The following is a 13035-nucleotide window of genomic DNA, read 5'->3' on the forward strand; positions in this document are numbered from 1 at the left end:
TTAGGCTGTCCCTAAGCCCCTTTCCTGAAGCTCTTTAAATAAAATGCTACTGCTATGCAGACACTTTCCCTACAGTAAATGACACAATGCTGTCCCTAAGCAACATCCCTAGCAATGCACACACACATATACTGTCAATCAATCAATAACTCTGTTGCAATTATCTAATTTATTCGTATTTTCTTTACACATCTGCACTTCTTACTCTCATGTAAGTCCTCTTTCTCTTTCTCATATACACCGCACACTATATTTCCGGGTGTATAATTAGCACATTATCTGCCTTTTTTCTTAGGTAATCTACTCTTCATATGTTTCTTATTATATATGTTGTATGTGTATTCTATTCATAGTACAGATGCTACAATGCCTCAAAGGTACTAGTTACCGCTGTATAAAAATGAATTACCACAGCCAAAAACCAGACGTCACCAAATGGAAAGGCGTGGATTAAGTGAAGACATCTGTCTCACACTGCTGGACAATTTGGAGGACTTTAATCTAGTCCACCAATCCAGGTCCCAAATATCTATATGCTCTGACCCCTTCTTTACATCTCACAATGATACTTAGATATGGGATGATAGTAAAAACGTGCCAATCCCATCAGATCACTCCATTTCTCTCTCGTTCCAACCATTCCAGCACATGACCACAACTAAACAGAAAAAATCTCATATTGGACAACCCATTGAGGACCAGCTAACAGACTATAACTATAAGCAATACAATAAAAGGACCTACAGAGCTATTCAAAGCTTCCAGCTTACTGAAAACCACAAAACTCCATGTCTGTCCCTCTCAATTCATCATCCACCACACTGCTATGCACTGCATCCTGTAGCACGATAACTGCACCTCAGTGGTCCCCACTCCTCACATAGAAAACTTCCCACAAGGAATCACGAAACAAAGGCAACACCTTTCCAACCACACACCCTATATGGTGCTATACATTTAAGTAAGCACTCCAGTGCCTCAAAAAAGGGGTAGTTAGCACTATATAAATACTGCAATACAATACGCCATCTGAGCCTATTAGTGGCTTACGTTAAAGCAGAATTTTATTTGCTCAGTAGGTGTATACCTAAATAGAATGTTTTTACACAAATAGTTGTCTTTTATCTTCCCTGCCTGCTGTTTCATGGTGGACCTCCAATAATTATAAAACTACTCCACAGAGAGTTTCAAAACTGATTTTCTTCTAATTGTTTTATCTAACTAATCGATACTGGAGAAATATTTTAACATTTAAAATGTGTACTATGATCAGTGCAATCTTTGGCACTTGTTCAAATATGTATATTTCGGCTGTTATATGAGTAGTTGCGCATATAAGGGAAGTTTCTAAAAACAGGGAACATTGTGAAACTCTAGTAGGAGGGCTAGCATGTTGAGCAACAGCTGAAAAATAGAGTTTCATATGTAAGGTCTGTATGTGAGAGAAACCAGTCTCACTGTGACCAAGCCGTGGTTAGCATCTAAAATGTCAGCTGCTTTACACATCAAAAATTACAATCACTGTACAATGAATTCAGAGACTTTATTAAAAATTAAATAAATAACGGCAGAAAGCACAAAATACGTTTCACTGACAAAACATGAGAGATTGAAATAGAAAGTCCTTGAAGTGACCTATTTTGTCCTGTGGTTTATGTTTTTTTTTTTTATAAAAGTACACATGAGAGAGCGCAGGAGAGGGAGATTTCAGTACTAGAGTAAAACTGCAGATACAGCTCTTCCTATATTTGGCCACTGGGGTAGAATCCCTTAGTTGTAAAAAAGACATGGTATTTCAGTGAATTTAGGTCACATTTTTCTAAACAATAAATAAACAAAAATTAAATAAAAATAAATACAAATTGCATTTTACAGTTCTTGCAAAGTACTGATGAGGTTCTAGGAAACTTAAACATATTGTTTCTGGCCAGCCAGATGCTTCTGTATTTGTATTAGGTTAAAAGGGGACCTCACTGCAATGTGAGACATAACAGCACCTCTCATGATAGGAGAGGACATGATTGACTCTCGTCGTTTTATAGAATGAATTGGTAAAGTCCCTCTCCTTGAGTTGATTTTCAATCTTGTGTAAAACAAGTTATGCTAAAGATAATTGCATCTGGTATTTCATTTAAAGTTTTACTCCCACTTTCTGAGAGGGATGAATCTTGATTGAACACGTTTACTGCAGGGAGGATGCCAGTTGTGAACAGTCTGCAAGGCATTCTATCTCCTTCACCACCTCAATAATTGCTTGTGCCTGGTCTTGGTGGAGCACATGTGTCGCATTGGAGAGGAACTTCTCATGGAGTGATTCTTGGCTGAGGGGCTTCCTCCAGTGTCCATAGAAGGTGTCACATCTGCCTGTCACGATCTCTCCGCTCTCCAGGAGCAGCACTACTTCTCCGTACATCTTGTCAAAGTTAGCCACATTGTCTTCAGGGTGCTCCACCACCACCATTTTCAATAAGTTAATGAGATCTGGTCTCCTAAGGCTGTCCTCACTGAAGGAAGAGATGCCCACCTCGCCATCGAGGAGGGCTGTGCAGGCGTTGAACTGGAAGGAGTGTCGCGCCTCATGCTCAGAGTCTGGGAAGGGCCTGTTGATATACTTGGAGACTGGGACCCTCAGAAGAATAGCACGGATGGCAGCAGGGTTAAAGGAGCCTGTCATATTGGTGACTCGGTTTCTGACTGAGATGGCAGCGTCTGCCACCCAGTGCATGCCCAAGTGAGCTGGGAACCTCTTGAAGGCGATGTCTTGCTTCTCCAAGAGAAAGCTGTATTCTTGATCTGGCATTGCCAGCGACGAGGGCTGGTAGTCACCATAGAAAGCACTGAACCCCGAGCAGCCAGGCACATCGTCCAAGATAAGTGGGTTGGCTTCCATCCCACGGGCAGCTAGAAGTGCTGCTTCCATCCCAAAGCGGGTCGCATTGCCAATATGGAGAGGCTTGGCAAGAGTTGCAGCATTGGCCATAGGTGCCCCTGCCAGAGAGGCAGCAATTGCCAGAGCATGGGCACATTGTTCTGAATTCAATGAAAGGAGTTTTGCTGTAGCAGCAGCACTGCCCATAGTGCCAACAACTGAAGGAGGGTGGAACCTGAAGGAAATACAAAGAACTGTGTCAGACATGGAATAATGATAATACCAAAGTAGGTTTAGAAGAGGGGTAATCCTAAGAATAAGTGTGAACTACGGAAATATACTTAAAGCATGTCAGACAATAATGCTATCATGCAGTACGAAGAAACATAGAAAATATAATAGGATCTAATCAAGCATTTGACACAAATAAATAATCTAGTTACAGTGAGCAGAAAAACTAACTTTACCATGTTTACTTTCTAATGTGTGCTATCCACATATATTATTTTGTTTGCATTATAGGTTCCTCTTGGGGATGTTTTTTGTCTGTGTGCCCATCAGGCACACATTATAACATTCCCCCTCACTAGGGATCTCACACATTACACATGGAATATTTCTACCCTCTTCATACACCGTACATCATAACCATACTCAGGCCATACTCCACCCCCATTGGGCATTGCGCGTTAGTCATGGGATATTTATGCCCTTTGTGGGCATCGTACAAACCTTTTAGGGATATTGCTGGCTTCATTGGAGAAACGCATGAGTCTTCCTTGCACCTCGATGCCCACGTTGAATGCCAACAGGAAGTCTGAGCCACTGGGTCGGAAGCCCACTGGCAACATCTGAGAGGCAGCCATTAGAGCCGGCAGCACAGCACCTGACGGGTGAGTGGCAGGGTGCCAAGTGTCATCGAAGTCCATGGAGTGAGCCTATTGGAAGAGGAGTAGAAGATTAGAAGGTTCTTAAAGAAGGGTGGGTCAGGAGGTGATGTTAAGCAGAGAGATTGTGTCATCAACCTATGGAAACAATTTACGGAAGTGTAGGATCCATATTGTAAGATTTTAAGTGACTGTGCCATTGCTTAATACACTCTTTACAGAAGTGGAAAAAGACAGATTCGAACATTAGAGGAGATAGCATTTAAGTAAAATTCTCATAAACTCATTGTTCTGAGTGTATGATTGAAGGATAAAGTGATAGACAGCTCTCAAAATCCTTACCGCTACTCCATTGACATATGCAGCCAGCGTAGGTGGGAGACTCAATCCTTTCCTTCCGTACACAGAGCTGATGGCAGACAAGGAGTACATGTCCTGTGAGAGACGAAATTAAGTTAGGAATAGAAACTGCACCTAGAAACCTAGTAAAGAAACAACGGAGCTTGTGGGAGTGTGTGTTTTTTGTTGTTGTTTTTTTTTTTTTAGAGTTTTATATAGCGCGAACTAGACCCGAGACATCGGGTATCAGAGCGCTTTACATGAGCACCAGTTTCTTTACAGATGGACACATTCATTGTTTCCTATGTTAGGCATGAGGAGATTAAGTGATTTGCTCAGAATCACAGGATGTTGAGCATCGATGCCGAGACTCGAACCTTGTTCCCCAGCTTCGAGGTCGACCGCTCTAGCTGTAAGGCTACATCCTCTCCGGGTTATTCAACTTTAAACACAGGATGATTCACCTGATATGTGGTGGTGTCTATTAAAAGAAACACAGGAGCAGGCAAGGGGCCTCGGCGAGTAGATGTAGTGTTTCTGAAGGGCAGTTGTTTAGGGGATCAGAGTTGTCAATGTTTTTTGGGGTCCCCCAGTCTGTGCTCGCAGTCCTGCCAGTGTTTCAAGACATTAACTGCTTAGCATCTGAAGGCAGCCTGGGGTGTGATTAGTGGATGAGTATTTCGTGGTGGATGAGTAATTCATGGTGGATTGTGTGACTTGGTCTTTCTCTCTTCTTACCTATTATTCTGGAGGGTTATTTAATGGATGATTGGTTCATGGTGTGCTTGTTGCTTGGTTAGATTCAAGATTTGAATAACCTGGTAAAATCTCATGGTGATCCTAAACCACTAAAGACTATGCAGTTTTACATGGCAGGATCACATGGGTACAGTCAAAATCATGGCCTAAAAAGGGGTTTTAATTGTTTTGCATGGCGTGTTGCTTAGTGTGTTTAATGTCTCTTCTTACCTGGCAGTATCCCAGGGCGATGTTGAACACATGGGTTGTGCTTCCCACCAGTCCAACGCCGATGCTGTCCAGGATCATACGCTTGCTTCGGTGCCGCACAGTTTGGGACAGGTGATCTGTCTGGACTCCATGTATGAAGGAAGCAAAGCTGCTAGTGACCGCCTTCTCCAGGGGGCTCCCCTCCAGCACTGAATGAGGAGAAGAGACAGGATCAGAACTATAAGCATTCTGGGTTGGCAGCAGACACAAAACCAGCTGATCTGGACCAGAACCAGATGTTGTTTATATGGACAATCATTACCCAGGACTCTTGGAGTTCTAAACTGATATCAGACTCAAATAAGTGCTAGCAGCTCCAAAACCAGAAACTGTGACCATGGCATAAGGAACCCAAGTCAGGGTGAGTGACACCAGAATCGGTAACTTGGCCTAGAGGATACAGAGTGGTTCAGGCCCAAGGACAGTGGCACCAGAACCAGTACCTGGGCCCAGGGTACACAGAGCGGCATCATAACAGGGAGAGTGACACCAGGACCAGTAACTGGGACAAAGATATAGAGAACAGTCTCAGACCAGGGAAAGGGGCACCAGAACCAGTAACTAGGTACAAAAAATAAAGAGCAACTTCAAACCAAGGGCAGTGAGTACACATAGACACTTACCTTCCACCGCCGCTGTGTGCACCTGCCTGGACAGTCTGAGGATGGCGTGTGGTTTCTGGAAGAAGGGAGAAAGCAATATTAGCCGAGTTGTTTCATTGTATAAGAACATGGAAGGGAGGGGACAGGGCTAAAAGAGAGGCACACAAGGCAACAGAGTCGAGAAGGGGAAGGGGAAAGAACAGAGGAAAGCTCTGAGGGTGGTCACAGCTAGCAACCTCAGTCTGGCAAACTGCAGCCCAAGACAGGCAAACGAGTAACTTCAGCGTGGCCCATGGGCAATCTGAGCCTGGCATATAAGCAATTCAAGGTTCTAACATGAGCTGTCCCAGCATGGCACATTGCCTGGCATATCAGCAGGTAGAGCATGGAATATAAACAGCCATAGACTCGCACATGAGCTGCAGGACTGGCACCAGAGCCACTCCATCACAGGGGGACCAACAGCAGCAGCACCCAGGTATGATGGGCACCACACTGATATATGATGCCTGCACCTGGGAACACGTATGATGGTAGGACTCTGATAAATGATGCCAGCACCTTGGCATATGAAGTCAGCACACTGACATGAGGAAAGTACCCTGGCATTATAGGAACCATTCTGGCGTATTATGCCAGCACCTTAAGTTGGCACACATCTGATCGCAGCACTATGACAAATGATGCCAATCTTTTGGCCTGTGATGCCAGCAGGCTGTCGTTTGATGCCAGCGCCTTACCACATACAACAGGTGGTCTCTGTTCTGGTGCAAGCATTCTGATTGGATGTTGGCAGAGAAGCCGTGTGAAGCATGATATCAGCGGGCACAGAGTGAAACTCTTTATTTTGCTTCTGCCGAAGATGCGAGAAAGACAATGTCTCTTGGGCCACAGTGCACCACCGAGGCACTGTGTATCAAGTGGCACATGCATGCCATCCGGGACCCCGTATCTATATGGGCACAGTTTTCTTATCGGCTAAAAAAAAATTGTTGTTTCGAAAATTCCCCTTCAGGGATGACTCGAGAACCTCTGGCTATTGTCAAACACTGTTTACGTGGTGTACGTTGTGCAAATGTGCTTTACACCTACTTTGGGAAAGAGATACAATAAAGTCCCAAACTCCTTTCAGTGCAATCTGATGTTGCTAATACTGCATTTTAAGGAGCAGTTTGTGCTTCACAGGCTGTGCTTGTTAACAGCAACAGCGCTACAAACAACAGAACTGCAGCACAACCCGTAGGCGCTTTAAATATTACTGTCGCATTTCTGAGAATTATCCCGCATGATAAAAGCCCCAATTGGTGAACATCTTATAACAGACCTTAACTACCCAGGATGCCTCTGCAGTGCTCACAGGAGACAGACACGTCCATATCATGAACATCACAGAAACACACGACGAATGGTCTCAGAACTGGCGATATTAAAACACGTTGCAAGCTAAGAATAAAAGGTGCTCTCCTTTTATTCAGAAATAAATAGATTTGAAAACGAAAAAACGTATTAAGAAGTATGAGAATGTAAAAAGTACATAAAGAGCATGAGAATGCCATGATGAAAACAACCAATAAACATATGAAAGCAGTAATATATCCACATTCATTTTTTAATAAGTAAATGCACTGTCTGTTGTATTTTAATAGATCGCCTTCTATTAAAACAAAAACAATTCATGAATAGCGAGATCGAGAGAAAGGCTTTCAACCAACCTAAGTGGAGAAGGGAAATAAAGTATGCCCCCCAAGCAGACGAAAAATATACACATCCAGCCATTAAAGCTGCCAAAACATGATGCCTGTAGCAGGGGCTCACCTGGAAGGCGCATTGAAGCATGTTCCGCACTGGTGTCTGCCTCTGTCCTGGGAGAAGTTTTCCTGTCTCTGCAATCAGTTTCTGTCTTTCGAGATGGACCTCCTGAGCCCCGCGGTCTATCTCTGTGGACCTGAGAGGTGTCTCTTTTGTCTCTGTCCTGGGACAGTCCTTCTCTGTGCCACGCTCTCTCTGGCGCTGCCAGGCTGGGGCAGGTGAGCTTCTGGTGTTGGCTGATGTTAAATCAGATGTTCTGTCTCTCTCCTGACAGAGGTTATATACACGTAAGAGGCACGTGAGATCCCCCGCCGGCGAGCCCTGTGGAGAGTGACGTCACTGTGACTAAAAGGGGAGGGAGAGGTGTGACCAGCGCCAGGTGTCAACCTCTAGGAAAGGCCAGGAAGACATCGGGGAAATTCCCGTAGGAAATAACATAGAAAAAACCAAACAGAGAGAGGGGCCCGTGGGAAATACGTGGAAGACACCCCAAGCTGACCCACAGTGTTCGTGTTACCCTCACCTGGATTCCTAAAATGGAGGATGAATTTAGATTATAGTAGAAATCGTGATATTTACAGTGCGTGTGCACGCGCGCAGATCAATCAAGGGTTCTGTATGTTTCACTGCATGCCTATAAATCTGCGCATATATGTATTTATGAAACACCCATTTGCATTTACAATAAAATATTTATTTACATTCATACATTTGAATGCAACATAGTAAATAGTTCTGGCTGCACCCTGTTTAATAATTTTATTTACATGTGTCATTTCTCTACGTGAGTGCGTATGTGTTTGTACGCATTTCTTTATCTCTGTGTCTCTATGACTCTGGGCCTACTATTCTAAGCATCTCTCTAAGAATATACCGGCGATTTTAGTTTCCAAAAGAACAGTGAGTCACATTCACACATTCGAACCCACTTTAAATAATTCTCGCAAGCGCCACTCTCAGAATTTAAGGGAAACATAAATAATGTTTATATGGCATACCTAAAAAGTTAATATTTCCTCTGCGTTTTTCAATGATTGGAACGTATTCTTAATGACAATAGACTTTAAACTGTAATCATTTCTCTTTGGAAACTTATGATATCTCATAAACGGAAAGGTAGCAAACGGGGGTGGGGGGGGGGGGGGGGGTGAGAATCCTGCTTTAATTCCCTTTAATAACCTTAAAACCCAGAAGAGGAAGTTCCATCTCTTTTTGGGGGCGCTGGAGGCGGACGTTCTCTCCAAGGAGCGCCCGCCCAGAGCCGTGCAGGGAGCTCCACTCACTCTCTGTTTCCGAAGTTAGGAAATCCTGGAAGTTACAGACAATAAACACCTCTCAGGGGTGTCCTTGTGTAGGGCACGGTTCATACCACCCCCCCCCCCCCCCCCCCGCTCGCCTATAGAGCTGGTTCCACAGGTCTGTGAAGGACCTGGAACCACAAGTTACAGCACTTCGGTCTAAAGAGAGACAGTCTGGAATGTCCATTGACGGCAGAGTTCAGAGCAGGGGCTGCTGTACCTCAACACCCCCCCCCCCCCCACCACTACGCTAACACGCGGTGCAACTGGTCAGCAGACGCACGAACACGTCACATTACTGAGCAATGACAACACAGTTATTTCTGAGCAGCTATAAATAGCGCACCAGTCCTGTGTCAGTGCGCTATGAGATAAAATGTAAAAAGAACGGTGGGGGGTAGGGGGGGGGGTAGTTAGGCCGGGTGGTAGACAACAATTCTTGGGCAAGAGGGTGGTTCTCAGATGTCTACTCAGGTAGGGTGACCAACTGGCATGGGTGCAAATTCAGGACTGTGAGTGTAAACATTTAGGACAAAGGATTGAAAATTCAGAACAGAAGGTCAAAGTTCAGGACAAAAATTCAGGACAGAAGGTCAAAATTCAGGACAAAACTTCGGAACAAAAGGTCCGTTTTACAGACACATCAGTGCCACTGTGAGATGTAAAGCGGCAGGCAATGGCTGTAGCTAATTGGGACCTGCAGTGCTGGGCTACAGTGCAGTCCTCCGAGTGGTCAGCTTCAGGTATTCCATGTCTGTTCAGCTGGTGATGAGTGGTATAGGGGCTGGTACAGTACTGAGACCCATAGCGGACAGGTCTTGTGTGAGGGTAAAAGCAGGAAGCGGGAAAAGGAGTTATTAACCAGCCTGCATTCGCTATAAATGGCTGCACAATCAATCAGGTGTTTATTAAGCGCGACTACTCACCCGTAAGGGTCTCAAGGCACTGGGGGTGGGGGGGTCGCAGGTTCCAGTCCATCGAGGAGGGGGGTCTGTCGAAGAGCCAGGTTTTGAGGTTTCTTGCAAAGATGGGGAGCGATGTTATCTGTCTGAGGTGGAGCGGAAGGTCATTCCAGGCTCTGGCCGCGCGGAAGGAGAAGGAGCAGCCTTCTGATCTGGTCTTTCTGGTGCGGGGGACCACGGCGTAGGAGAGCTGGGCGGATCGTAGGGTTATTTGGGGTGTGTGAAATTTGAGACGGCTGTTCAGGTATGCTGGTCCGGTGTTGTGGAGGGCCTTGTCAGCGTGGGTTAGCATCTTGAAGGTGACTCTAGCTTCAAAGGGGAGCCAGTGGTGTGTATGCAGGTGCTGGGAGATGTGGCAGTTTCTTGGCAGGTTGAGGACCAGTCTTGCGGCAGCGTTTTGGGTGTTCTGTAGCTTGCAGGTGAGGTTTTTGTTAATTCCTGCATAGAGTGCGTTGCTGAAATCGAGCCTACTGGTGACCAGGGCGTGAGTGGCGGTCTTTCTGTGTTCGAGGGGGTTCCATTTGAAGGGCTTACGTAGGAGGGTGTGGAAGCAGGAGGACGAGACGGAGTTGATCTAGCGGTCCATTTTGAGCTCTGAGTCCAGGATGATTCCCAGGTTGCGTGCATGGTCCGTGGGGGTGGGTGGGCTTACGAGGGTGGGGGGGCCACCTGGTGTCATTCCAGGCATTGGGGTTTTGGCCTATGATGAGTACTTCCGTTTTGTTGCTGTTTAGTTGTAGGCAGCTGTTTTTCATCCATTTGGCGACGGCTTCTATGCCTTCTCGAAAGTTGTGTCTGGCGGTGTTGGGTTCGTTGCATAGGGAGAGGATGAGTTGGGTGTCGTCTGCGTATGACACAGTGTTGAGTCCGTAGGTTCTGACGATGGGGGCGAGTGGAGCCATGTAGACGTTGAAGAGCGTAGAGCTGAGGGAGGACCCCTGGGGGACTCCGCAGGTGGTAGGTGTAGGGTCCGAGAGGAAAGGGGGGAGTCTGACCCGCTGCATTCTGCCGGAGAGGAAGGAGCGGATCCAGTTGAGGGCCTTGTCTTGGATCCCTGCGTCGTGGAGTCTGCATATTAGGGTGCGGTGAGAGACTGTGTCGAACGCTGCTGAGAGGTCGAGAAGGATGAGGGCTGCAGTTCCTCCTTTGTCCTTACAGGTAAGGATTTCGTCTGCAGCGGCGAGGAGGGCGGTTTCTGTACTGTGGTTTTTTCTGAAGCCAGATTGGGAGGAGTAGAGGATGTTGTGCTCTTCGATGAATGTGGTGAGTTGACTGTTGATGGCTTTCTCGATTACTTTTGCTGGGAACGGGAGCAGGAAGATGGGTCTGTAGTTGTTGAGGTTGGTGGGGTCTACCGAGGATTTCTTCAGGAGGGGGTTGATCTCAGCGTGTTTCCAGTCATCAGGGAATGAGGCGGTTGCCAGGGAGCGGTTCATGGTGTGGCAGAGCATGGGTGCGATGGTGTCGGCGGCTCTGTGTAAAATGAGGTGGGGGTAGGGGTCTGTGGGAGCCCCGGAGTGGATTTACTTCATCGTCTTCAGTGTATCTTCGGTGGTAAGGGCTGTCCAGTTGTGGATCGCTGGCTGCAGGGTGTCGGGGGTGGTTGGTGAGGGTTTAGTGTGTTGGTTGTCTTCGTCGAAGTTGTCATAGAAGCTCTTGATTTTGTGGTGGAAAAAGGTGCTGAGTTTGACGCAGAGGTCTTGTGAGGGAGGGATGTCGGTGGACTCGCTGGTGGTTTGGGCGAACTCCTTGCTGATGTTGAAGAGTTCTTTGCTGTTGTGTGCATGAGTGGAGATTCTGTCTTCTATCGCTTTTTCCTCATTTTTCTGATGAGTTGGTGGTGGCGTCGTTGGTGGCGGCTCTGAAGTTGTTGTGGGCTTCTGTGGATTTGGTGTTCCTCCAGGCCTTTTCGAGGCGGTGGCAAATGCGTCTGGACTCTCGAAGTTCGGTGGTGAACCATCTAGCTTTCTTGGCGTGGGTGTTGTTGTTTTTCCTGAGGGGGGGCTATGGTGTTGGCACTGTCGGAGATCCATCTGTGCACGGTTCGGGCTGCGGTGTTGGGGTCGTCGTTTTCCGTGATGGTTGGCGTGGAGTTGCTGAGTGATGATGTTAGCTGGTCATCGGTAAATCTGGTCCAGTTTCTTCATGGGAGCAGGTGCTGGTGTCGGTGGATGGTGGGTGTTCTGAAGGTGAAGTGGACGTATCGATGGTCAGTCCATGGGAGTTCGGTTGTGTGGCTGAAGGTGATGGAGTTTCCTGTTGTGAAGAGGGGGTCGAGGGTGTGTCCTGCTGAGTGCATGGGTTTGGTCATGATCTGGTGGAGTCCAATATTGTGGAGGTTGTCCAGGAGGGATGTGGTGCTGGGGTCCAGTTGGTTGCCGAGGTGGAAGTTGAGGTCTCCCAGTAGGGTGTAGTTGGTGGACGCGGTGGCATGTGGAGAGATGATGTCCGTGATGGAGTTGGCAAAAAGTCCGCGAGGTCCAGGGGGTCGGTAGATGAGTGTTCCTTGGAGGGTGGGGTTGGGCTGCCCAGTATCTTGATGTGAATGTGTTCCATCAGTTCTGTGGGTCCGTCGTGGAGTGTGCCCAGGTGGAGGGTGGATTCATGGATGATAGCGATTCCTCCCTGGAGATCTTGTATCCTTGGGGAATGGCGATGGCGAAGTACGGTCCTAAGGTGGTGTTGGTCCAGGTTTCGATAAAGAATGCTACGTCTGGGGTGGTGCTGTCGAGGAGGTCCCAGATTTCGGTGGCATGTTTGTGGAGGGATCGGACGTTGAGGAGGATGCATTGCAGGGTCTTCGGATCGGTTGTGTTCTTGCGGGCGGGTTGCTCTGGGTCCGTGGTCTTGGCGGTGCTGCAGGTGTGCCGGCAGCGGTGACAGCTGAAGGGTCCGTGGGTGACGGCTGGTGATGCTAGCTTGCAGTTGTTGTTGCGGCCTGGGTTGAGAGCGTGGAGTGCCGCTGGGTCGTAGCGTTGGTGGTGCAGAGATCCAGGGTTCCTGGCGCTGGTCGCAGTCGGGTCGCGGACGGGCGCAGACGGGCTTGCCTTTGGCGTGCCGGTGGCGCGGCCTTCATTATGTAGGGGTCGGGGAGGGCTGGACAGCTGGGAGGCGGGAGCGGGGAGGGGAGCTAGATTGGGCCGGTCGTACTGGTCGTGCTGTGGGGGGAGGGGCCCCGGGGGCAGCAGCAGCGGGGAAAAACGGTCTGAAAAAGGCAAAAGGAAAAAGGCAAAAAGAGAGAGAAAAGTGCAAATAAGGCAG

The 13035-nt window shown here is 47.4% G+C and overlaps 1 protein-coding gene across 1 annotated transcript; it reads right to left on the reverse strand.

Annotated features, from left to right (window-relative positions):
* Positions 1-1524: 1524 nt before the first annotated feature.
* Positions 1525-7757, reverse strand: LOC146862227 (cis-aconitate decarboxylase-like). Its single transcript, XM_085643237.1, has 6 exons — positions 7521-7757; positions 5727-5781; positions 5065-5252; positions 4099-4191; positions 3602-3807; positions 1525-3104 (listed from the first exon to the last, which is right to left on the reverse strand). The coding sequence occupies exons 1-6, from the start codon at positions 7539-7541 to the stop codon at positions 2183-2185; spliced, it is 1485 nt and encodes a 494-aa protein (XP_085499363.1). The 5' UTR covers positions 7542-7757; the 3' UTR covers positions 1525-2182.
* Positions 7758-13035: the final 5278 nt, after the last annotated feature.

Source organism: Triturus cristatus, chromosome 2_2, assembly GCF_964204655.1.
Source record: "Triturus cristatus chromosome 2_2, aTriCri1.1, whole genome shotgun sequence".
Taxonomy (NCBI): domain Eukaryota; kingdom Metazoa; phylum Chordata; class Amphibia; order Caudata; family Salamandridae; genus Triturus; species Triturus cristatus.